This window comes from Leptosomus discolor, chromosome 4 (genome assembly GCF_034619465.1).
Source record: "Leptosomus discolor isolate bLepDis1 chromosome 4, bLepDis1.hap2, whole genome shotgun sequence".
NCBI classification, from domain to species: Eukaryota; Metazoa; Chordata; class Aves; order Leptosomiformes; family Leptosomidae; genus Leptosomus; species Leptosomus discolor.
Window position 1 is genome coordinate 25,196,487 of NC_141394.1, and position 27,114 is coordinate 25,223,600.

At 37.2% G+C, this 27,114-nt stretch overlaps 1 protein-coding gene across 1 annotated transcript in view; it reads left to right on the forward strand.

The window, feature by feature from the left end:
- COL25A1 (collagen type XXV alpha 1 chain) overlaps window positions 1–27,114 on the forward strand; it is a 318,154-nt gene that overhangs the window by 161,859 nt on the left and 129,181 nt on the right. Inside the window, exons 3-4 of the mRNA XM_086464793.1 lie at window positions 582–626; window positions 2,728–2,735. Of these exons, the coding sequence (XP_086320919.1) occupies window positions 582–626; window positions 2,728–2,735 (53 nt within the window). The remainder of the gene's footprint in view (window positions 1–581; window positions 627–2,727; window positions 2,736–27,114) is intronic.

Consider the following 27,114-nt stretch of genomic DNA (forward strand, 5'->3'; position numbering starts at 1 on the left):
CCTGTGGATTGTCTTTTACAAATAAATACTAATCTTTGGGCTTAATACAGGAAAAACTGAATGAAATTTAATGTCCTGTAATAAGTTTGGTTTAAGAAAATTGAAAGAATGGTGCAGCAATTATGAGGAAAACAAAGACTTTTATTGAGAGAAGAAAAGGAACTATTTCTTCTCTGGGGTTTATGGTGGGAAGCACAAGAATTGATGGGCTTCAGTGCAGCAAGTTGGACAAAGAAAAATGTTCCACTTGTCAGAACAGTGAAATTCCAGGGAAAAGATGCCTGTGGAAGTTGCACTAATAATTTAGATGTGGTTAACTTTTTCCTTGAGAAAGAGGGATGAACTGGATGACCTATGAAGTTTCTGCCAGCCTTTTTTTCTGAGAGCCTGTAGTGGGTAATGTAGCTGTTAATTTTATCTTCAACTTCCTAAATCTTATTCTGGTTATCTTTTACCACTGCTCAGCCAAAGTCTCTGGACTTGATATAATGCATCTGTTTAATGCCCTTACATCCAAACACAAATGGTATTCTACATATAATTTCAAGAAAAAAAGTTACAACCCACCATCTTCTTTTTAGGTCCTCCAGGGAAAAGAGGTAAGCGGGGCAGAAGAGGAGAGACTGGTAAGTTTTCAATTTCATAAGTTCCATTGTTACTTGATATTTGTGTTTTTGTGAGGACATGTACCCAGCATGCCTTCATTTTTAATTTTATTGCTTGTGTGCTCTGGAAGAGAAGCCTGAAACTTCTCTGGTAAAAATTTGTGACCCTTGGCATGTACCTGCTGGCCTTCCAGATAGTTTTCTGGTCTTGGGCATCGCTAATTTGTAGGCACTCTTCAAAATGCTTGACATGATACCGTTGGTAACACAAACCATTCTGGTGTCTTCTCACATTTGTGCAAGTTAGAATAATCCATGTAAGTCAGTAGCTGGAGTGCTGTAAGTCAGTGTTGCATCAGGCCCCCTTGGTTTGAGGGGAACAATTTTATAAGGGAATAAAAAAAGGAAATAAAATTCCTTATGTTAAGAATGTCATAATCAGGGAACTAATGTGATAAGTACACTACTCTGTATGAGAGAAATTGCTGTTTACTAGAAATGAGTAGCAATGAAGTTCTTACAGAAATAAGAAAAAACATTTGTTGGTTCGTTACCCTGTACCAGGGAGGTTGCTGCTGAGAGAACCCCGCTGTTGGTGTGGAGCTTGAAATTTCATTTGAGACAATGTTGTGAGATGCTGAGCACGTCTTCCTGCTGACATTCAAGGGAATTGGAACTGTTGATTACCTTGCAGGATTGAGTTTTTCATAAAGGTGAACTTTCTGGAGGCGATGCAGGAGAAAATGAGCATTTCTATTCTCCTTGGCTGTCTCGTCTAATCTGCCAGTTAGGAAAAATCTTCCAATCAGTTTGATCTCTGTAAATCTTCTATAGCCTTTCTTATCTCTGTAAATGATCATTTATCTGGCTCTTAAAAACCATTTCTGTGATTTCCTGCATCACAAAACTGAAGCCAAGCCCTGCCAAAGGTTAATACAAATCACCTTGGTTTCCATTCAGTGTTGGCTTAGTATTTACTTCAGAGAAAAATGCTATGGTACAGAAGGAAATTCTATGGTTGAAGATTGTCTTACAAATGTTCGTGGCAATTACCTTGCAGGGTGCTTGTCGATTCGTTTAACATCTCAAATAAACACATATTAAACTATTAATAAAGGAAATTGATCTCTCTCATTTAAAAACAGACCTGCACCTTAAAATGCTGTTTAAGAGCGTTTACCAGGATAAAGAAATTACCTTAGTTACTGGACAATAAAATTGTGTTGTTAAAACCAAAAGTCTGTCCATATTAAAAGCAATCTCAAAGTACAGCTGCTGCTGTTTTATACTCCTTTTGCACTTCACTTTATTCAGAAATTAGAGAGAAGCATAAAAGCCTAATGAAATGCCATTGATTTGAGAGCTGCAGCTGCTCAATTTAATAAGACTGAAATAGTAGATTTGATTTGTGGCCCTTTGATAATGTTTCCAAGAACTGCTATACAAAAGTCTTTGAGTCTAAATAATTGAAAAAATGTGCAAATATCACTTCACGAAGTGTGACATTTTAATGAGGAGCATTTTATATGTGTGCCTTGAGAAAGGAAGGTGATGAAAAGAAAGTTCAGCACTGTCAGGTGGCCACTGAAACCTCCTCTCATAGGCAAAGTTGGAAGGCTGGAAGATACCAGTACACGTATGTCTTGATGAGATGCCAAGGTTAAATGCCAAGGGTACTTTGTGCAATTTTGCAGCCAAGCTGTGATCTGCTGCCAACTGTGTGGCTAACTGAAACTGGCAATGTGGTTACATATGCTTTATGTGGAGTCTGACAAAATGAATTGTAGTTCGTGGCTGGTATTTTTGGACCTGCATGAAATTGCATGGAAATAGATGGAGAAGCAACTTGCATAAGATTGCATGGCTGTAATTGAAGAAGTGGTAAGGAAAGCACATGCATTTAGGCATTAGTCATATTTACAAGTTGCAAAGCACAGCCAAAGCTAAAAAGTACTTGAATGGGAAAACGTGCACAGTGTATTAGCAGTGTTGTTCACTTACAATCCTGTGGCCTTGTGCTTGGCTTCAAACATGTGTGTGTGTCTTTAATAACTTCATAAGCTTACATATTCTTTTTTTTCTCTTTTTTTTTTTGCCCTCTTTCCCTCTCCCCACCCCACAGGACCTCCTGTAAGTACAGTGATGCATTGTTGGTTCTTCCAGAATCAGGGCGAAATCTGTTAGATCCTCTTAAGTTATCACCATGATATAATGATCATGTACCATCAAGAGGGAATGTTGATATTTATATTTCTGCAGTATAAACGCTCACTAATTACCTTGGAGCTGAATAATTTAATCAGAATTCCTTAAGAAAAAAGTCTCTAAAACAATAAAGCTTTATAGTCATTGCTCCAGATAGCAGTTTGGATCAGAATTCCACGTAAGTATGTTATGTTCATTTTGCTTGTGACTTGATAACAGCTATTTTACTGCAGTGCAAAAATGTGTGAGTATGCGATGACTCAGTCAGTCTGCCTTTTGCTGGGTAGTAACATCCTCTCCGGTTATTACAAAGTCTTGGGGTACAGGCTGCTTGCTCTTTGGAGGTATACAGGCTGTCCAGCTCATTGCAATGTAATTGCTACTGAAGCCAGTAAGTGCTTGTGTAAAATGACTATTAAATAATACTATTCACTTTATTGTTGATTGAATCATGCTAATCCTGTTTGTAAGAAAAGTTTCTCTCTTCTGGGGTTTTATGGTTCTTTTAGGTTTTGGTTGTTTTTTTATTTGTTTGTTTGGTTGGTTTTTGTTTGCTTTGCTGTATATTCCCAGGGTAGGGAAAAGTCTGGCTTGAAGAACAGGACTAAACACGTATATCTCAAACATTTGTATTTGTCATGCCATCCACATGCACCATATGGTGTAAAAGTGTGACCATTAAAACAGTATTTAATTTACAGTGTTTGCAGGCTTCTAGCTATTTTTTTTTCTTTGATAGATATAGTATTTTCACAATATTTTCAGGACCAGGTTATCTGTTTTATTCTATGCTACATGCATGTTTGAGAATAGTGAATTAATATGTTGAATTTCTGCTGCGACCTAATGATTTTACTGTAAACCATATGTACTGAGCAGTGATACTACTTATCCTTGAGAGATTTTGACCGTGTACTCAGCAGTTCATAGTGGCAAATTCATTTAAGAAGCCATCAGTGAAAAGATGGGCTTAATGTATAATAGTGCTGTTTATTTGTAAGAAACACTGGCTTCCCCGATTTCTTTTGCAATCTTCCCATGAAACACAAACAGCAACGATGAATCACAATACAAGCAATTTTCCTGTAGCAGGACAACATGGCAAGAGTTCACTATGTGGCTCATTATGAATGTCTTTGACTTCAGCTCCCCACTGTTTTAGTATAGATCCATTAAAAAAAAAGTCTCTATCGTGGCAATACTAACACAAACCTGAAGTAGCTCCCCAAACTGCATAATTTTAAGAAGTATTTGACTTAAAATTCTGAATTTCATGCTCAAACTTAGAAGAGTTCATCTTGCTGACAGGCAGTAAAGGTTTAAGTTGCTGTAAGGCCTTTGAAAATGTAATATCTGTTCCTAATGAACTTATTTATTTTCATAGACACTTACAGTCTAGCTAGGGGAAACTGTTTTGAACTTAGTTATTGTTTTCACCTGGAAGACTGTGGTAATCATTTTCATTTAAATTAGCAAATATCTGTACATCCAACATAGCACTGCATGGAATTAGGTGTGTGTTGTATTTTCAAAGGCTACTGGGGTGCTCTGTTAATTTTCCTTGTACATGATTGCTGAGTGTCACATGTAATAACAGTCAAAGTCTGGGGCCTTCAATTTTTTTATGAGCTGTTACAGCATTCTCAAATTTCTTCTTTGGCACCTATGTTCTAGTGGTAGCCGATGTATCTAATATTTTACTGCCTAAGCACTAAACCTTTTTTTCTTTTAACCGCATAATGCCCTTCAGTATACATGGATAATTCTCTTCATAAAAAAAAGGAATTTCAGTGATCAGCAGAAGTAGCCAGTAGTCTTTTAATTATAGGGTTTATTTAAGTTAAAATATTCCATTGCCAAAGCCTCATTTCTTCACTGTGTAGTATCTGTGTCACATTTATTGGCTTGTAATATCATCACATATAAAAAAATTAGTCAATATGTAAATTATAATTTGCCAGTAATGTATTCTGCATGTTTGTTATGTCATATGTCATGACTGTGTTGTTAATGTGTGTCATACCATTTCATCTCATTCAACCAGGGTCTACCAGGGCGAAATGGCTATCCGGTAACTCATATATTTATGATAGCGCATATTACTCTAAAATCATGTTGTTATGTTTTGGCTTTCCTTTGTTACTGTCATAAAGACCTTTTCTTTGTTTCTCAGATGCCTAGAAAATATAGGACTTTCCTTTATAAACAAAAGAACCTGAGTGTTTATGATGCATAAATGCCCTGCACTGATTGTTTGACATTGTACATATTTCATGTTTAGTTTCTGCATTCTTGCATACAAAATTAATTTTTTACTCTAATTGAAAAACAATTCTTTAGCAAGATACTGCATCTCAATTTTCTAAATTAGAAAGCTGTACAGTTGCCATACAGAACCTCTAAGTCCTTTCTTGTAATTCTGTCCTGTTTCTCTTGACTGCTTCATTCAATGCATTTTGAGCAAACTAAAATGCTATTACAGAGATCCTAGCAGTTGGCTGCATTGTCTATCACAGAGTAATTTTCTGATAATGGATGTAATTAATTTTTCTGTCAGTTTCATTCATATCTTTAGGATTTATTGCCTGAAAAAATATATGAAATAATGCATCTTTCTAAAATGTATTAATAATATATTTCTTTCTAGTAGTCAGGCAAGCAGACTGCAGTTGTCACACTCAAGTAAATAAGTGCATGCCTACTGTCACTTGTGTATTAGAAACCAAGTGACAAAATGTGCATTTCAGAGACAATATACATATGCACAATGTATTGACTGTTAGCTTGGAGAGCCCTCCCATACTGATTTGCCAATATATGTCAGACAAAAATGCCCAATTTTTCAGTTAGTTTTAAAAATGTTTCTGTTGGTAAATATAAATTGCCTATCTTCAACACTTGCAGGTCGGGGACAATTTCATAGAATCTCAGAATGATTTGGGTTGGAAAGGACCTTTCTACATCATCTAGTCCAACCCCCTGCCGTGGGCAGGGGCATCTTTCACTAGATCATATTGCTGAAAGCCCCATCCAAACTGGCCTTGAAAGCTTCCAGGAATAGGACATCCACAGCTTCTCTGGGCAACTTGTTCTGGTGTCTCACCGCCCTCATCATAAAAAAAATTTCTTCCTGAAGTCCAATCTAAACCTATCATCTTTTAGTTTAAAATCATTGCCACTTGTCTTGTCACTACAGGCCTTGGTAAAAAAAAAATTTTAAAAAATCTCTTCACCTTTCATACAAGCACCCTTTATATATTGAAAGGCCTCAATAAGGTCTCCCTGGAGCCTTCTCTTCTCCAGGCTGAACAATCCCAACTCTCTCAGCCTGTCCTCATAGGGGAGGTGCTCCAGCCCCCTGATCATTTCTGTGGCCCTCCTCTGGACCCACTTGAGCAGGTCCATGTCTTTCTTGGGCTGGAGGCCCCAGAGCTGGATGCAGTATTGCAGGCTGGGGTCTCACCAGAGTGCAGCAGAGGGGCAGAATCACCTGCCTCAGCCTGCTGACCACACTTCTTTCAACGAAGCCCATTTGAGTGCTTTTCTCTGGGCATCTTCTGAAGTTGCAGAGTTTTCTGAGAAATGTCACCAATGAAACATCATCCAATGTCCGTCTTTGCTGTTGTATGTAGCTGAAAATCAGCTGGTGAGGAATCGATGGTCAGTATCAAGAAACTTGCTTGGATATACTGAAACTTATCAGGTTTCAGAGCAGATATTCCAATTTCACTTAGAGTGCTTAATCTGTGTAGGTGAGTGCACAAGTGTGTGGCGGAGATGGAGTGAAAAACTTGCTAAAACTCCTTTTTTTTTTTTTTTTGTCATCATCTAGCTGTGATTGGGATTTAAAAGAAAAACAACCCACAATGACAACAAACCAGCCCTTGGCTCTTAAGTCATGGCTTCTGTGGAAATTAAATATCTTTGCTGTTTCTCATTCTAGTTAATGAGCTTAATGCACAAGGTAAAGTTTATACTGTGCAAAGCACAAAAGCCTCCTAGATTTAACTTCTTGACTTAAAGTGTAAGTTGAAAAAATGAGTGAATGATTAGTGATTGGCTCATGCATGTTTTGAAGGCTTCATGGGGATAGTTTGAAAATATAATTTTCTTTAGAGCCTGAAGGCCCAGTCATTTGTCCTGGTCCAACTGCTTTCTTGAAGAGATTTGTCGTGGGATCTGAAGACAATAAAGGTTCTTGGAAGCCAAGTTATTGAAATTGCTGGGTCTAATAGTGGCATTGTTATGGGCAAACTTTGGTTCTTGAAAGTCATCACTTGGCTGGCTGTTTTGATATTTTCAGTTACAGCCATATCCTCCTGCTCTGAGTGGGGAAATATGTAACAGCAAGTGCAATGCACTTTAAAAGTACTTATACAGTCCTGTAGAGCTATATGAAAAGGCTATTAATGTTTAAAGTTATTTCTCTAGAGTCTCATTTAACTCCTGTAGAAACCTTATTGCTTTAATCTTTATTGGGTTTTATGGGATATTCTGTGAGGATAGTGAGGTATATCTGCCACATATAACACAAAAAGTTCTCTGCTCAGTAGGCCAAATCATAACGTTGTGATCTCACAAAAGCTGGTGGCTGTTTTCCTCAAGACTTAAGTTTTCATTGTCTGTGTTCACTCTAATCTTAAAGGTACCTTAGGAAATAATAACAACAACAGTAAAAGGAATTGCAGTGAGAAATCTAAGTTCCCAGGAAGATATGGTATCAAAAGTCAAGAAAATATGCTGAACTTACTGCTGATGAGTACCACAGTTATTAAGGGGTTTATAAGACCATGATTAATTGGTTATTATGCAAGGCACCATGAATACTATAAAAAGTGTACACTGGTACATCTCTTTTTTCCTCATTAAAAGCTTTGTATAACAGACAATGACCAAATTTAAAATTGTAACTCTTTCAACGAGTTTAAAATTGAAATAGGGTATCACATCTTCTTAAATAAAAGAGAACAAAAGAGTGCACAAACATTAGAGAATGAGAACACAGACATTTGTGGCAGAGGTTTTGTATGAAAATATCACTTCAGAAATAATGCTAGAACTTGGAAAAAGATAAAACCCAACCAAAAAAAAAATCCACTGAAAAAACCCTAGCAGCTTGTGAAGAGACAAATACACAAACCATGTAGTGCTCTGCAGGGGAAAAACAAATCTTATAAGGTGGTTGAATGGGTAGAAGTTATTTACTGGTTTCCATTGAAAAACTGAAACAGAGAAAATTTTCCCTCCCCCTTTGCCCATGTTGGGATACAGATCAAGCTCAACATCCAAGTAAATCATCCTGGAAGTTGTTATGTATGTGGTGGTAAAGATGCACTGCCTTCAGAAGAAAGTGTCAGAACATGAAAATGCCCATATAGTATTGCTTTATAAAAGAGGGAATGGGGGAAATTTCTCCTACATCTTTCCATGATGTCAGTCTGCAGAGCAGCTGATGCATTTACAAGACTTTTAGGAGCTGTGGGGGGTTATGGCTGCTCCAGGTGGCCATGTGCCTTGTATTAAATCCCATTTCTCCTAACATCCTTGTCTCATCTTCAAGAGATATAGACAGATTCCTCTCTTGCAGAAAAGGATGTGTCTAAATGGGAGATTGTTCTCCTGTAGCTGTAAAATATCATCACTTGCTCAAACTGGTATGTAGATCTTTGAAATCTCACTTCATTTCATTTAAAATTTTCCTATTCCTAGTTCTTGAAATACTTACTTACCTCTGGATGGTGAAGATAAACTGGCAAAGCTTAGTACTACAGGTAGAGAATTTCAGTTATTCTTTAGCCTGTTATAATGCCTTTTATCTTAGAAAACGTCTTTGTCATCACACTTCTGATTTTTGCACATATAAAAGCATGTTCCAATATACCATAAGACAACAAGCTGTTACTCGATATGTAAAGGATTTCAGGTTGCTGTTAGATGGCTCTGATTGCCCCTCACCCCACTTTCTGTTCCTTTTTTTACTAAAGGCGAAGAGAATTTCAGGTAGAACAGAGAAGGGCTGTGATGGGTTTGAGTTTGAAGAAATAGGCCTGGTGTGGAGGAGCATAAAAACTACTGTTGTGAGAAATTGGGAAAAGGCATTTTATTGTCCTGCTGTGTTGCCTTGTCTTTGATGGTACTTCATATTTCATTTTCTGCTGGGTATCCAGTTAGAGACTGGGGCTGTGTAGGAAAATGTATGGTAAGTAGCAGTGTTTGTGTATGTATGTAAAATTAATCCTATCCAAATGCAAGTTTTTCAACCTCAGATGCTATGGCAGCTCAGTTACTATAGAACGAATATAACTGGAATAATCAAAAGAGAAGAAATGAGCAAAGTTTGCAGTTTTTTCATCTGTGATTAAGCACAGCCTATGGCAGTATTAAGCATTTCTGCAACGGCTGTGGTATTTCCAGTATCTATTCAGGTCTCTTTTTCATAGTTGTAGTAAAATATAAATGTCTAAGCTTGAGGAGCAGCTATGTCAGTTCCTGACCTTACCCTGAGGATTTGGCTTGGTGATCCTGCAGAAGTTTCCCACTCTACAGCATTTCTTTTTCTCAACAAGTGTCTTCGCAGATCAGCTTTTTTTTTTTTGACATTTGACTAAAGTAACATCTTAAAAATATACAAGCAAAACTTTTGCAATAAGTTTCATGTTTGGTGGTGAAGCATTGATAAATATTTCAGGGTTTTTGTGGTGGGTTTTTTCTTATTAAATACACAGAAAATTCAAAACATCTGGAATCTCAAAAGCTTCTTTGTACTGTGATTTTAGTATGTATTTTCTCAGTTCTATTTACTTTATCCTTATTTTTAGTCCTGGCAGAGGTGATTGGCTTGGGAAACATGAGGTTTTCAGTTGATCCATCTGCCTTCAACTACTTGCTTGTTCTCAAGGAGTGGAAAGAATCCTCTGCTTTCTTCAAAGAGTTACAGTTGGTCAGCTGTCCATCTCAAAAGGTTCCTGAGTTTACAGATGTCTTTATTCGTAACCATGTACTCCTTGCCCATTGTTCCAAAAAGTTACCAGCTGATGGCAATGCTTTTGATTCAGCACAAAATGAACACAATTGATACTCAGGATGAGTATAAATCAAGTCCTTAGGCCTTTTTTCCTTATTTCACGTGACCACTTTCCATTTAGACATTCACCGTGATAAATCAGAACTCTAAATAGTCTTGCCATGGTTCACCAAAACTGTGCATACAAGCTGTTTGTTAGTGAGTCTTCCAAGAACATACTTCATCTCACATGGAGTGTAATACTAATCTGTGACAACCAGTCCCTAGACTTCTTTGTGTGCTGTGCACGAGTGCTACAGCCTTGTTGCAGAAGCTTATAACGAGAGCTGGACTTCTCTATTATAGTCAGGCCAGAAACTGCAGGAGTAAGAGTTGGGGAGATACAGCATTCAGTTCCACCCTCACACATGAAGTTAAGTCAGCTTTCTACAGCCGTAGGCAAAGGAGGCTTTTAGTCTTTTCCATGGAAACACCTGTCAAGTCCAACACTCAATGGTAGCTGTAGCTACTGGAGTAGAAAATTCTAAGTGATGGGTACAAATATGACCTTTTTCAAGCCATACCTGTGTTATATGATGTGAGCCTTGAACAAAGATCAACCAGAGGTGTGTCACTTGCTTAGGTATAAATTTTGCCTTGATATCAAACCATAGATATGGCCCTAATTTCCATTTTTGAATGCAGTATCAAAAATTGCATTCTGGCAGTTAATGTTCTGATAGGTAAGAGAGAAAGTCCACTCTAAAAAAGCGAGTTACACATTTCTTGCTTGCAGTTGTTACTATCCTGTAGTGTTGGCTAATAGGCCTATACTGGCAAGTTGCATCAAATTGCTTGTCCCTAGAAAACTTCAGTGGTACCTCAAAAACCTTCCTAACAGTCATGACACAGTGGACTAGAATTTCTCATTTACAATACCAGAATCCTCAACAACAGTTACGCTGTTCCCAAATACATGCATCAATTTAAACAGGCGCAACACATATTTGCTGCTAAGCAGGTTAACAGTGTAGTATTTCTGTGCCATGAGAACCAGAGGAAGGCTGTAAGAATGTGGTAATTTTTTAGAAAAATACCGTAGCTGAGGACTTACTAATAATACTCAGCAAATAAACTTCCAGTTTTTCTTACAAATTGTGAGAGAGTCTCTAAATCCACATGGCTGGCTGAGTAATAACTGTGGCTTTTGTAACGGTGTCAGTGACATTAATATGGTAGTGGTTTTTATCATCTACAGATCATTAAATAATATCTAATACAATTAATCAGTTTAATTTCTTTGTTCCCCAGGTTTTTTACAGTGATTGAAGATATACAGATAATCATAAAAGTTGACTCGAACAGAAAACTTTGAGACCTTTTAAGCCTACAGTTGCTATTAATTTTATATCACAGACAATGGAAGCCACACATTGGAACGTGTTTATTCGCTTCTTATAAGCCAGTGGACATTTTGAATGAATCATGGGCTGATTCCTTTATCTGTTACATCAATGTAATGCAGAATGCATAAATAAGAGAAGGCAGTGTTTATTTCTGCAACTCCCTGGAGGGTGCTCGGAATGCCCCAAGCTATTCCATATCTGTGACTGTGATAGTGAAGTAACAACTGTCTCATCTGGAAAAGCCAGCAATATAAAAAGATATTTCTACCCTTTTCCTCACCTGCAAGTATAAAAAGAAATTGCCATAGATAAGCTGAAATATAAACTTTACATGTTGACTTAAGAAAATTATTTGTCCGATGTAGTACATTCTGATTTAAACTCAATAAACTTTCTAAATAATTTTAGTCCATTTTCTACATAGCATTACAAATAAGGTTGTTAAAAATTAGTAGAATAATAAAACAACATTATAATCAATAATCTCAATGTATCATTAGTAGTACAGACAGTTGTGACCATATGCTGGATGTGCCAAGGCCCTCTTTAAGCTAGCAATTTCCATCTTGGATGTACGGACAGAGAACTCCTGTATTGCAAAATCCACCTTCTAGATGTCAGTATGTGATGAGAATGGAGCACATAATGATAGGATACTGTGGGCTGGTGCGAATCAGTGTAGCTTAGATTCGCAGCTGATGTCAGTTCAAAATGATAAAACCCCATATATCTATCAGATAAATACAGAATTATAGCTGATGGCAGATAGGATAGGTGTAATTTAACAATGAAATATCTTTTTTTTGCAGTATTTTCCTCTGCAGCTTTACAAATTACCCTCTTCTCTTTCATAATAAAGCATGTATAGGTAGAGAAAGGAATGAAGCTGGTTTGCCGTTTATTTGGCAGTATACATAAATTTCTGGTCTCTCTAGGTTACTCCACTGAGTTCAGCTTGCCGGCTAAGCAGGTGGCATGCAGAAGGCTGTATTTTCACATTTATGCTTTGACAAGCATATTTAATGCTTGAACTGTACGTAAGATCATTCATACTTGTCTTTTGTTGGACATGCCACTTGAAATTTCCCAGTCATTTCCTCACAATGCACGATGTAACTCTCCAGTGTAACAGAAATAGCTTTATTTATAAAACAAACCACCTTGGAGCAAATTTTGTCTTCCAAAGGAATTGTAATTCTAGGTCTCATTTCTCAATTTGTGTTTGACAATTGCACGTGGATGTAGAGTAACCAGTGATAGTTAAAAATGCCTCTTATGATTTGCCTGAACTGTCACTTTCTCACAAGAAGTTCTGAGATTCAAAGCAAATGTTAAATCACTTACAGCAGGAATCCTGTATTTAATTACTATTTAGTTCTGTCACAAATGGGAAGGGAAAACCCAAATCATCCTATAAAAATTCTTGTCATCAATTCCTTCACCCTGAAGGAGGGTTACAAACATGATGCGTCGTTTTCTTTCATTCTGGATTTTTCATTTGGACTTGTGGTATAGCTGGAAGATATGTAAAACTTCACTACCCATATACAGCTCCCAGGCAAATATTCCTGTGTGGGAGTTCAAGTGCATTGTTAATCCTAGCTAAGGCCAAGGGATGTAAAATTTCACTGAAGAAACTTGTTCCTAAATTGTTGGACTCTGTGATTTCCAGAAAGCGCAGGGTGGAAGTGTTTTCTTGAAGGCTGTTTGCACGCCTGCTTCCCCCTGTAGTCAGCGCGCAGTTCCCATTTATGAAAGGTGATACGAGGATGGGAACATCTGGAGCAGGCAGGCACCTGAACTGGTTCTTCTTATACAGCTGAATGAGGAACTTTTTCCCCACTGGGAATCAAAAAGTTCTTTCATACGCTTATAGTGGGCCCCACACTATTTAGCATCATCTAGTAATTACACCAGAAATGATTTGGCTAGCATTTGTCAAGCTAATAAGGTTCTCAGCTCTATGTTTTGGGTTTCTTTTTTAATGCCAAAAGTTAGGTGGTAGAACAAAGCTTTAACGTGCTTTTTTCCCATTCCTGGGGATCTCTGAGATGGGCACATTTACTGTGCATCTTGGCTCTTGCATCACAAGGAAAATACTAGAGTGTTGTTTGGACTGCCCTTGTTTTCATTTTCTCAGCTACATGTGTGCATATCGAAATCAAGATTAGTTAAAGCAGTTTCTGAAAGCAAACATACTTGTCTGGTAGGAAAGATTTATACAAGCAGTATGGAATGTCAATTGGAAGTTTTTTCCGTGACTGTGTAGGATACAGATCATAAATCACCCTCACAAAATGGTTGGTTGGTTTTTGTTTTGTTTTGGGGTTTTTTCCCCTCTTTGGCTTAAGGTAAAGCAATTAACATTTATTTTTTTTGCTAATATTGAGATCTGCACGGTGCTGATAATCGTAACAGAGGACCACTGAGTTAAGAATTCTTTTTGGATTATTTTGTATGCTTTCATGGTAGCTATTCCCAGCACAATTGAGAGGAATTTAACCCTTTGCTGCTTTGCCTCACAGAAGGAGCATGATGAAAACCAGTCATGCACATAAGCACTCATCAGTTGAAAAGAATATTAAGTTTTTAATGTAGAAATCAGTTTCTTGCTGCTACATGACATTCTTACCAAAACAAGCTGCTGTTTGCTTCTGCTTGGAAGGCTGGAATTCTTAGCAAGTGAAGTAAAACCAGGAAAAATTTGGAAATTCTTAGAAGTCACTTTATTCTTTCTGAAACAGTTCCTCATTTTACCAGATCAATTGCAAGTAATATGAGCAAAGGTAAGAGTAAATTCTACTGTTGTTCATGCTGGACAGCACTTACTCAGAGAAGCAATCCCTAAAATAAGTCCTACTTACTATGAGAGGGCAAAATGGAATTGGGACCTATGAGGATTAAAAATCAGGAGACAAATCGTGGGTGTTAAGGAAGTTCTTTATTTCTCAATACAGTTTTTTGTGAAACAGAAGTTGTATCACTATGCTGGAGTTTAAGGTTTACATTCAAATTCATATTTTAGTTCAGTAGTATTAGACATGTATACTGAGTTTTCGGCCTCCAGCAGCTGGAATGATCTTACTTTGCCATTTGCAGTTAGTTTCAGAGGGTGGTGTTAACAACGGTACAGTTTTCCATAGGTGAGAGTGGAGGCTGAAAGAAAGTGCTTCAAAAGCACCAAGAGTGACATACAGCAGTTCAGTAACTTTTGTCGTGTATAATGTACTATTTGCATTCCTAGTCATTGTGAAAGTGCAAGTGTAGGTTCCTTTTTTTAATAGCAATACTCGTCCGAAGTGGGGCCTGCGGTTTTCATTCAGGTAGCCTGACTGATTAGCCAGTCTCTGGAGAGAAAATGACCTCAACGTTTCCACTTCCAGCTGTGTGGATCAATTACCCTGATTTTTTTTTTAATCCACTCTACGTACGATAGGAGATCTCTCATCTTAGGTCTCTGCCCTTAGGGTACGTAAAGCGTAATCTGGTATTGCCATCATGTACAAATTGTTTCTCGCTAGATGGGAATGCAAAGAAACAGAATTTCGTTCTTCATGCTGTCAACAGCTTCTGCAAAAATCCTTTTATAATCTTGAAAAACAGTTGTGTCAGAAGAAAGTAATGAAAGTGTTTTATTTGGATGTGTTCATGTGTGGATCCACAAAACTTAAGAGAATAGTCTAGAGATTTTGAGATTAAATGTCCTAATGAGGTTGGTAAATGCTTTAGGATTTTAAAAGCTGTTTCACTGAACTATATTCTGTCTTTGGATTCACCTGTTCAGCTCTGGTGAACTTCAATTTAACTTGCATAATTTGACTGAAATTAGAAAACAGGTAAGAGGAGCGTATGATTTGCTGGAGTATAGTTCAGGCACGGGTATGAAATATTTGGCTTTGCAAGTTTTCTCGGCTGGGGAAGTAGCCCATGTTCTATACTGTAGGTCAATCTGATTTCAGTAACTTTTGTTTCCTTGGTTAAATATTTTGTCGGTTGAGTTTGCTTGTTTCTGTTTGCGCAGCAGTTGTCAAGGAAGAAGGAAAGACTTCTTTCTGACTGTGCAATAAGACACTGGCTCTACTTGGAGTTAAAAGCGGATTTCAGAATCAAGGTTGAAAGATTTCTGAATTTGTTTCTAGATAGGCAAGCTTCAAAAAGCAGATGTATAAGTATGGAGAAACTTAGTAGCTTTTCCTAAATAGCTTGAGGGGCAAAACAAGCACCAACTCTATAGGAAGATTTTATAGTGATGAGCTTTTGTTCTCCACTGTAAACAAACAAACAAACAAACAAAACCCCAAAAACACCCCACGAAAGAAATTCTGCTTCCTTTCACATAAATTTCAAAAATGCATAAATGGAGTTTGCCATAAAAGAAAAAGAACTGTCAGAAGTTTTTTGGAAGTTGGGCCTTTATGTATCCTTTCACCTAGAAAAAAGAAAGAACAGGAGAAGTAGTTTGAAGCAGCATTGCTGCTGAGGCTCTGAATTAAACTGACAATATTCTTCCAGCATCCTCTCAGCAGCCTCCGTTGAACCGGTTACGAGCAAACCAAAATTCCGTTTAGACGCTCCATCTAGCTGGTGAACATATGGCTCCAGGTTTTCCCCTTCATGGCTGCTTTATGGTATCGACTCATTCTTGACTGAGTTTCTTTTCTTCCTCCTTTGTCTTTAGCTCCATTTCCTTACCCAGCAATATGGTCTGTAGGTCCCTCAAATCTTTTTGCAGCCAATATGATGTGGCATCTATGCTTCTTCAAGCACCTGCTTAGTTCTGATAACACTTTTTAAATTTTTTTTTTAATATAAGGCTCAGCATTTTCGCCCTCTTTAACGCTTTTGATGTTTGCTCGAGTGAAATATTGAAAAGCAGGAAGTTCAGACATTTTCCCAATAATCCCTTATACAAAGAAGGGTACCAACAGAAAGGTCATCCTATGTCCTATTATCTCCTTTCCAGACACTATCCATTGTCATCTTCCAGGCAGGAGTTACACCTGGGCTTACAATGAAGAATACACAACTTCTCTTCTCACTCCTCTTCCTCATCCTCCACACACTTGTGAATGGGTTAACCTGCTACTTTCAACCTTGTTATGAACTTCCACATGTTACATTTTGGGTTTGAATTGCAGCATCCAGTGTTTTGCTTGAAAGGCTATTAGGATTGAGGTCTGAGGTTGGTGGGACAGCACATTAAGGCAGTAAATGAGGTAGCATTCAGCTCCCCAGTTAAAATAATATAATTAGTAAAAGCACAGACTTGCAAATAAAGATGCTGTATGCCTGTGTGAGCACTTCATGTGATTTATTATCTGTTGTTACAGGCTTAATGATTTTGTTTCTATAGTCACAGTAATAGACGTTCCTTCCAGAAACGAAGTTTTGGTACTGAGCATGGCAAGATTTATGTGAAAATTTTTCTTCAAGGACTAGAAATAATCCTTTCTTAAAATACAAATTCTTTCATTGCTATATCCCTCTTTTCATGTTAAATTGAGGAAAAAAAAACAGGTAGTGCATCTCTAAAAACTGTATGGGAAAACATTTCAGGAAGGAAGAATGAAAAAGGTTGTAGTGCATCTCTGAATTCTGCTTTATTTCCTAGAAATCTTTTTAAGTGTGCTTCATACAGTTTTTCCATAATGATTTGTGCTTTTTGAGAATTTAGTGACTCCAAGTCATTTTGGAGGAGACAAAGTTGTATGCAGCACCACCAACTTTTAACGAATGATTTAGGTTATAGTGTGTTTAAGACAACAGTAGTGTCTTTAAACTAGCTGCATATATATTTGTGCCTTTTAAATCTGGTAGGTACAGGACAGAAGTATCTGAATGAGCTTGCATGTGCAGAATTTTATATTCCAGCATTTGAGCACATATGGCAGCACATAGCTGAAAGCACCTGTTTTGGAGGTTAAATTTTAACATAGTACATCTGCACAAGTTTTTTGTCTTATGTTGTATCCCAGATGGAAGTACTGCATTATGGACTAGGTATGAACATTGGCATTTTGGCTATCCTGGCATTCTTCAAACACAGCTTTTTTTGACTACAGGATAGTCGAAAGAGATTGGGCATTTTATCTACATGTTTATTTATAAACACTTCAGTACCTTGGCTTTTAGTTTTGTTCCCTTTTAAACCCTTTGTAACTGTTCTCTTACCCTCTCTTATGGAGATATATCCACTCTGCTTGATCTCCTTTGTTGTAAGTCAAAAGGGAAGTATCTCTGTGGCAGCTGTATTTTTTTCTGAATTCCCTGGGAGCCCTATTCAAATTATGCGCCTCTATAAGCAGATAAAAGGAGCACGATGGTCAGATTCTTCTATCCTAATGGAACAAAAATCAATTTACATACCTGGTCTTGAGTTTTGCTAAACTTCCAGAGCTGATGGTTCCACCTAGGGAAGGTAAAAAACTTACCTTTGAAGTTTAGGTCTCTCTGATACTGAGTTATTTACCAAAAGACTGTATTTTTATTTTTCCTTAATGGACCTCATTCACCCTGAAAAGAGAAGATTTGTAGAAACCAAAAAAGAGATTGATTGAAAGAAGTGAAATGGATTTTTTTCATATTCTGTAATACCATCAAAATACCTGTAACAAGAATGATTGTTCTTTAGTTGGGCTTCAGTGAGCAAATGGATTCACTTCCATGGTGGTGTGAGGAAACAGATTCTTCAGAATTATTCCAGGAGAACAAAAATCTAATTTATCAAAGTCATCATGCCACAGCTGTTACAACAATCCATCTCCCGCTGAATGCTAGCCAGCTAATTTTTAAGAAGTGACGTTTTTCACAGTTTATTGTTTTCTCATCAACATGGCACCAACTACATCAAATATATTCACACAGTGATGTTGGCATTGATGAATTAGCCATGTGCTTTCTATTTATGGGTACAAGAGTTTCAATTTCTTCAGGAGAAACAAGAACTTTTAGGTGGAATGTAGGAGATACCTCTCTGGTCTATGTTCCCTGTGTTCAAGTTCTTGTTAAGCTATGCTGGAATTCGGTAGCATAATGAAGAATTTTTATGGAAACACGTAGTTCTGCAGCCCTTCACAAGACTGTTTTTATTGGTGAGTGAAGCATATGGGGGTAAGCACTTTTAAGATCACAATTTCAACAGTTTTTTTTTTAACAGCAGGCAGTTACAATGTGCTGTTTCTCAGCTCACTGTACCATACATGCTTTGTCAAGATTAGGCAGGTTCATATTACAATTTTCTTATTTTTTTTTCTCCTTAAGAAGTGTCTGAGTATCAGTTAGGTATTTCATACTTGGAGTTTTAGTTTATAGTAAACAATGTCAGTCAGTAGTAAATAATCTTTTTAAAATGAAACAAAACAAAACAGAGTCCACATGATTCCATTCTTTACTACAAGTTGAACTATGTTGCCCTTACTCTTTCTGGGGTCAACAGTAGTTTCCCTTTGCAGTAATTTGTCCTACAGATATGACTGTACGAATGTTGCAGATGCTGGTGTGATGTATAGGCTACAAGGAGAAAAAACAGTGTCTGTCTGGAAATAATCTTCTTGATGGCCTGATCTATGAAGATGACAAAGGTGCTTCACAGTTTGGGATTCACAGTCATACTTGGCCCTCTTTTCCTATATATTTGCGATGTGTGCCATGATAAATAGAAGGATGTCTACCTACAGTCTTTTAGAAGGGTTCGTTCCAACTTAGATCTACCCAGTTCTCTCTCGTGGGTTTTTACATACATATTTCAACAGGAAGAGCCGTCATAGTGCTCAGATACTCAAAAATGCATCTACACCACAAGAAACTGCCTGTCAGATTTCCTGCATAAACTATAAAAATAAAAAGTATCTAAGCAATTATTTTTCAGCTGTGAAATATGCTTTTGAAAAGCTGTGACTATAATTTTTCTTGCATAGAACTCTTTGTACTCCCTTATTGTTACCATATGCAGCACTTTTTTTGTAGTTCAGCCACTCTCTGAATAGCCAAACTCTGAACAATTTCTTTCTCCAAATTGTTTACTTCTAGACGTAACCAGTCCATCTTATAATTGCAAAGGAGTTATTAGAGTATTCAGACTGCATGTAGGACTCACAGCTAGCAGTCTTGTAATCTTGAGTGATGTTGCTCTGTGGAAAAGTTTTGGAGACTGTACTTGGCATTTCTGGTTTATTTTGAAATCTTTAAAACTGTCTTCATCTTCCACCTTTTTCTGTAATTGATGGTTTCCATCATCTAATTTAGGCTAATATGGGCACTAGAGCCACTGAAATTCATCGCTTCAGGTCACATGTCTTTTTGTTTCTTGAAATTCAAAGAAACTAAAAAGTATGAAAAAATCCAAACTTTTTTTTTTTTCTATAACAAGAACAGCAAAATATGTGTAAGATTCCTGCCAGTTCTGCTTGGCAGCTTACTGTTAGCATTGGCTTATTGCTTTACATGTGTGTGCTGTGTATTTCTGTGTACTGATGGTACTATATTTGAGAGATGGTTTAAAATATAAATTGCAGTAATTTCTGATTACCTTTATGTTCATGAACTGAAGTCTCAATACTGAGAGCCTATTCTAGGCACGGCATAGCTTTTCTGGCTGATGGAGGTGTAGTCTGGAGCCTTGATCATGGTGCTGCTATTCATTCTCCAGGTTTTATCAGGACCTTACTTCTGAGTCTCTTCTATGCTTCTATGCTTTGAGATCCTTGTTGCCTTGATAAAGGCAATTTTGTGGGAGTTTTTGAGAAGAGAGTTAATACATGGCTTGCAACCAAAGGAGAGATTCCTGGAATTACAGGCTGAGGCTATTAAGGGCTAAAGAATGCCCTCTCTCGTTAGACCTCTCTCCCCCTCTGTCTTTGTTTTTTAAACTGAATGTAGTTTTTCTACTGAAATAAAGAGTGTGGTGTATTGAGGAGGGTTGTAATTCAAATCCTGAATGATTAATTTTGCATGTGTGTTTTGAATGAGTCTAGGAGAAGCAGAATGTTGTTTCTGAAGGCTGAATGAGATAGTCTCTAGCAGTTCAGACGGGATCCATAAGTTGCTGGCCAAGAAGATCAAGCAGCCTAACAATGCTATGAATTTTGTTGGTTTTTTAAAAAACTTCATTCCAAACTCTAAATCCCTACCTTGGAATACATTTATACTTACTTTGCAATCTCCAGGTGATGATCCATCGATCTGAGTTTTATGTCTTGGGTAGTAGCTAATATGAACTGCTTGAGGGAAGAATGCAGGAAATTCTGAAATGGACTTCTTTGAAAGAGCCTTGCAGTGCTTCATTTGTCTTTGTCAGTAATTTTGCTTTTTGTGCTAAAGGGGTTTTAAGCAGTAGGCTCAGCTCGTATTTCTAGTGCTCTTGTAGTCTGTTCTGTTCACAGTAAAGTTTTCTCCAGCCCAAATGATCTGGATTATTGGGGTTTTTTTTCAGTAATATCCTGATTGCTGGCCAGAGAGACTCGTTGCAGGTTGATTTAGTGTGCTTTTTTTCTCCCAGGCTTTGAGCAAGTGACTTCTGTACCGGGGCTGTTCACTTGCAGTGATCTTAACAGCAATCACTTCCAGTCATTGAAAAAGAACCAATAGTGTTTCATCGATAGGAGACACTTAGCTAGCTGATGAGCTTATCACACTCATTGTCCATATAAGCTGTAAAGCAAAGCCTCACTAAACACAGATCTCATCAGACTTGCTAGGAATTATATGTCCTTGTTAGGAATACTATATTACATCTAATTAAAAGTCAGCCTTGATAAACCTGTAATTAACCAAAGGAGAGAAAAAAACAGGCATGAATTTCCATCATTTTAATGGTGTCATGATGAGGAAACCTGACAGTTGTGGGGTTTTCAACTTCTATAAATCTTGAACTAAAATAGGTGATTTGAAAAGGCAATGTGTCATCTTTGACCTTACCTAAACTTAGTGGGGATGATCTGCAAATCTGCTGAGACAGATTTCCTTCCTTTTTTTTTTTTAATTTTTCCCCACATAGGTAGTTTTAAACTCAGTCTGAGATGGTAACAGGCATGCAGCTCATACAGCTGCTGTAAAGCTAGATTCCTACTTTCTTCTGAATTTCCTATTGTATGTGTATTGACACAACAGCAGGCAGCTGCAAGTAACAATTCAACAATTAAGCCTACTGTAGATTGTTTAGAAATGTGCAATAATTTAGTCACACAATTCTTCCAGGATAAGATTTTATCAATTCTAAAATGCTGCTGTGATAGTCTAAATTAGTCTATCTTAAAACTGCCAAATGTGGCATCTAAAAGATTTTTTTAAAAATTACTGGCTGATAACTTAAAATGTGATTTGGACAACTGAGTGCCACATCACACTCTTATTAAAGTCAACGTGAAAACTCACTTTTAATTTGGTGTGCTACAAAGCAGGTCTGGAAAATACTTGTATGCTTGCCACCTTCAGCTATGGAATTGTTAAGTCTCGCTAGCTTTTATTTGTTGGGCCAACAGAATGGGCCATCAGAAATGCTGGAATAACCTCAGCCACTTGTTTCTGCCATGAAGTTCCAGTAAACTGAAGCACAATCTAGCATGGTGTTCCTGGGGCTCTGTTCAGTTTTCTGTATTCATGTCTCTCAGAGATGCAGATGTTTCTGTATTAATTTTGTGTATGCAGAGCATTTCAGACACCTATAGTCTGCATTGGGAGAGAGAATTTTTTCCAAAATGCAAATAATCAGAAAAAACAATGAGTCATCAAGTTTGAGAAATCATTATGTGTTTGGAGATGATAATTGGCCTGCTTGCAATTTATTTATACACAAAACTGGAATTGGAGTAATTTACAATGTCAAACTTTTTCCTCATTCTTTCTACAGAGACTGGGTTTGCATCAAACATTTCCTGGAGTGCTTCCAAAGAATACAAATCTACCAAAATTACACGCTCTTAAAATATGTCAATCCATTTTATTAAAAAAAAATCCAAACACACTCCCCCCCAAATTATTTTAGATAGTGAGTGGTCTGCAGTTTGTAAAGAAGAAATTATGTCTATTTTGTGTTTATTGTGTATTTCTGGGTTCACAGCTCAGTCTTCTGGTGACTGTTCCTTAAATTAAAAGGATCACTGAAGGATAAGTGAAGTTAAGAGTAAGAAGATAATCCATATCTATCTCTTTTCCTTCCTTCCCTGGAAGATTCTTTTATCACACAGTAGATTTCAACATGTGATATCTTATCTTCACTTCTCACTCAGAATTTTCCAAATAAATGAATACTGCATTAAAGCTGCCTGAAGTAATAATACTGGCTATATTTTTGATAGGAATGCTTTAAGCGTTCCTGATGCGTTTACTTTTAATTTCTAAAATAACCTCTAAAATCCTTAAAATATTTACCTCCAAAGTAGCCCGTATGTAAAAAGATACTGCTTAAATGGAAAGCAACTGATTTAGTGTAGCATTCAAAACCTGACTAAAAATACCTTTCTTTGAGAACATTATATTTACAGTATTCTTGAGAAGTGGAAGCAACTTTTCACAAAATGATAATGCAATGGTACTCATGTTCCCCTCCCTCCCATGTGTCGTCTCTGTCCATATTAGGGTTATTAAATAGGCAGTTAGTGCTAAGTAAATAGGTGGGTAGTATTTGGAAAAAAATCTATCGTACAAACATCTTTGCTTTAGAGGATCTTGGAAAAAAGTGTATGTAATACCGTAAGTAAATATCCAGAAATAGCATACATTTAAAAATTGTAGTGGAAACCTGAAAGGGAAATCCAGAGTCCAGAAGAAACATTTCCAATGCCATCTGTAGTATCTACAGTAAGCGAACAAATTGTTAGTGTACATGTCTGTCGTATAAACCTACTCATCCCCTTCGCTTTCATGATGCATTGTCTTGCCTAGTTTTCTAAAATGTTTTATGGAGATAGAAGACCATGTATTTGGTACTTGTTAAAAATTACTTGCTAATCCGTAGCAGCAGTTATTCAGAGAACAAAGCAGAAAGTAGTTTGAACAATATAGCACACAGCTCTGGAAATAATCATGTTTAAGTCAAAGATAGACTATAGTTTGAAGTCTTTCTTTCAAAATGAGTGAAAATGTCTTTGAGTATTCTGTGAGACTTCCACTGCAATAATGTAATGAATTTCAGTAAATAGGATTTTTCCTTAGTGCATCCTGAAGTAGCCTCATGTACTATTTCAGCTCATCTTTCTCTGCCAGCCTGTACCAGTTGTGGAAATTCCAATTGTTTCAATTTTTGAAAAGTGTTTTCTCTCTCTTTCCAACACTAGAAAGAAGTAATTGAGGAAAGAAGGAAATTACCATGTTTTGCTGTTAAAGGTTTATTATTTTTACAATGAAAGCATAGTATTCGTTTTCACTGTAATGACCTCTTATCTTCAGAGATAATATTTTTTTTCTCCTGTAGGGCAGTATGTCTCAAGCAAATTTCTCTTTCTTCTAGTCTATAAAGCAAATCCCAGAAGACTTTCCCAGACTTCAGACCAAATAGTCCTGATACAAATGCAATCATGAGGGAAGTTCCTATTATTTTCTGTTGTGAGCAGGTGCTTCTCTTCAGCCTACTGGGAATTTCTGATTCTTCTTTACTGAGACTCTTCAAGATGCTACATGTGGTGCTTTAATTCAACTGCAGGAGCTAAATAGCATGGATAAAGAGCAGGCAAAAATATAGAAGTATTTAAAATACCTATCATTTTAAGGAAGCACAAATAGGGGCTTTTTTCTATGATAAAGAAACGCTCGCTGAAAACAGCGCTTATATGCAAAACGCAAGTGCTGCTACAGCTGCAAGAGCTGTTTGCTGGTCCCTCTAAGCCAACAGTTTGACCCTGTAATGAATTTTCCTTCTACGAATACTTGCATAATTCTTTTCTGTATTAATTCATCGTAAGAATAATTAAATCTTTTGGGCTAAGCTTGCAGCAGACCAAACAGTTAAATATAGCTGCTGGCCCCCACAGCCCTCTGGGGAACTTTATATACTTACCATTACCTTACTGTTGAGTGTTTTAACTGGTAATATCTGTAGTTTGCTTTCTAGAAGTAAATGTATTCATAGCTAGCGTTTAGCTCAGCCTTCGTTTTTGCAGCTGCAACAGACTGTGCGTGTGAATATTACTAAATAAAAATCCTGTAGTACAGTGCTAGAAAAATCTGGGAAAGCTAACAATTTGCAGATTTGCCTTGATTTTTGGGATGTTTAGTACAATATTTAGAAATTTGCTAAATAACTATGAAAAAATTAGTAAGCGCTATATGTGGGCTGCACGTGTGGGATCAAGAGGCACTGAAGAAACATAATAAAAAAGCTGTCCTATTAATGCACTGGAATGTGTTGCTTGGTTTATAGGATACTAGGGAAGAAGTATTCAGACGTAAGATTTGAAAGATATTGTAGGTCATCCCAACAGTCACAAACTTTCCCAGGACACCAGCACATAAAAAAGTTAGTGGTCATGCAGATAATCAAGATGCTGGTGACCCGCTTTACACTCTCAGTGTGTCATCTACTCATGATGTGACAGGAAACCACAGTAAGAGCTGAAGGGAAAGAGAGGTAAGGGGCTTTATTCCTGTAGGGCTTTCCAGACACAGTAACTTGTTATTGGATCTGACAAGTAGGTTAGAGAACAGGCTTCTTAGAAAGCAAATAATGTACCAAAAATCATGAGTTTCACAATATGTACATCCAATGGATGTCCTCTTTCATGCTAAGTATGTCTGGAATTTTTGTCAGGGTCCATGATCTGGGCTGGGAGAGGACAGGTAACTAGGCAACTCACTAGATTGATATGGCATTCCTTTTTCATAGAGTTTATTACTTTCTTGATAGCCAGTTGAACTGACTCATTCATAGGGCAATAGTACCTGTTAGTAATAATGCAGAAGGTAGGAATATGCACTCCTGAATGAAGGGGTCGGCCGAACCCCTGCAGATCTGATTTAGACTAAACTGTTATGCTTCAAGTTTTGCTCGCAAGCCGAAGTAGTGCTCAGAAAGGGATCAAAAAGCAGCAAAGATAAAATGGACCAACATGTGTTATGTTCTGTCTTCTCAGCAACAGTGACCCAAATCAGTGTGAGCAATTGGTCCTAAGGGGCCATATGCTTAGGGAAGGCAGTCTGGAGAATGAAGCTCCAAGGAGAAAGTCTGGCAGCAGTGCCAGCATTTAAGAGAAAACTTCTCTCCTGCAGACATAAACTAGTGTCGCTTTTGCGTGGGGCAAAGACCTGAGAGCTCACAGTTTCAGCCTAAAAGAGAAATTTAATGGCAGAAGCAACTTCTCTGCCTGCTCTTATTTCATTGTCAGTGGAAGGTATCTTGACTGTTCATTTGTCAGAAGACATAGCAATCAAACATCAAATTTAAAATTAATCTGACTTTCTCTAGCCTTCTTCTCTCTCCTCTGATCACCTAATCATGCAGTTGATACAGAACTGGTTACTGAGTTACAACAATGTGCACGCACATTAAATCCTTCCTAAAATTTCTATCCATATAACTAAAATCAACCTCTGGACTCTGAAGGAAATGAGTAACTTGTAAAGTATCAGCAAGGATAATTCCATGTTTCCCAAGGGGAGAAAAAAGAAACAAAACTGAATAAGGCACAGGACTTCTTGGCCAAAGTGTAGGTGGAAATCTTTAGTACCTCAGTGAACTGCATAAGCTGAAGTTTCTTATTAACCATCATTATTATAATATTAATTAAAATACACATTAGTTATGAGATTTTTAAGTTCTTGCTCTTTTCACCTTGCAACCGTGTGATAAAAGCATTCAGTAAATAGGCTACCTATTCTGTTTTCTCAGTTATTTAAAGAAAAATACACAAGCCAGATGCGTTATTTCATATGTTTGGCTATGTCGTGCCACTATGATTTGCCAAACTAACAATTTCTTCACTGCATGTTGAACCTGTCTTTTGTTAAACAGCAGGTATTGCCTGGCTACTTCCCACCGTGCTGTTTTTATTAATTCTGTCTTACATCTGCTTGTTTTGTTGTTTCTTTTCTGTGCCTTCATTCTCAAAATATCTTTAAGGTATTGCATTTAGCTGCTGACACAGAGTTACTCATCTTCTAAAGCCCACAGTATATTTTTCCTCATCTTCAGTGTTCCTCTGATTTAACTGTTCCATTTTGTTTTGACTTTTTGATTATCCCAGGGTCCGATTGGTATGGATGGAAAGCTGGTAGGTGATTTGTTCAAAACCAGTGTTTCTGTCTGGATTAGATTGGAAGAAAGATGTTCCTACTTGGGTACTCTGTCCAGAGAATGCTCCACAAGGGTGGTTTGGAGGTGCCTTTCAAAGAGCAGGATATTATTTCTGACCACTTATCTGTGACTCTTGTTGGTTTACTTTTTCCACAGGTTCTGCATTTTTTGTTTTAATTTCTCTGGCTGGATTTTGTTGGCTGATTAGATCTGAACAGCCCCATGTCTCATTTTAAATGCATTTGTATGATATGACAGATATTCTTTAGGGAGATACTACTTGAATTAATTAGAAATAACCTTTAATTTTATACAATGCATTTGTAAATATATTTTTATTTGTGTATATATTTGCATATCCATATATTTGGATATATGAGCCGGGAGGTCTGTGTTCCCAGCTCTTTAAAGATTAGAATCATGCAAAAGGTGTCAAAATCCAGTTTCTGCATTTTCTCATGCTGTTGTTTTTGCTCCCTCTCTCTTTCTCCTTTTCCAAGACAAACCTTTTCTCTGATACCCTAAATACATCTTTTCTGTCCTTTCATTTGCTACATGCCCTGTTTCCTTTACAAGCTCAACTTGATAACTTGCAGTGTCAGCTTCCATCTTCTTCTCTTAAGACTTCTTCCTGTGCTCCTTGAGATCTCTTTCTACTGTTAAGTAACTTTT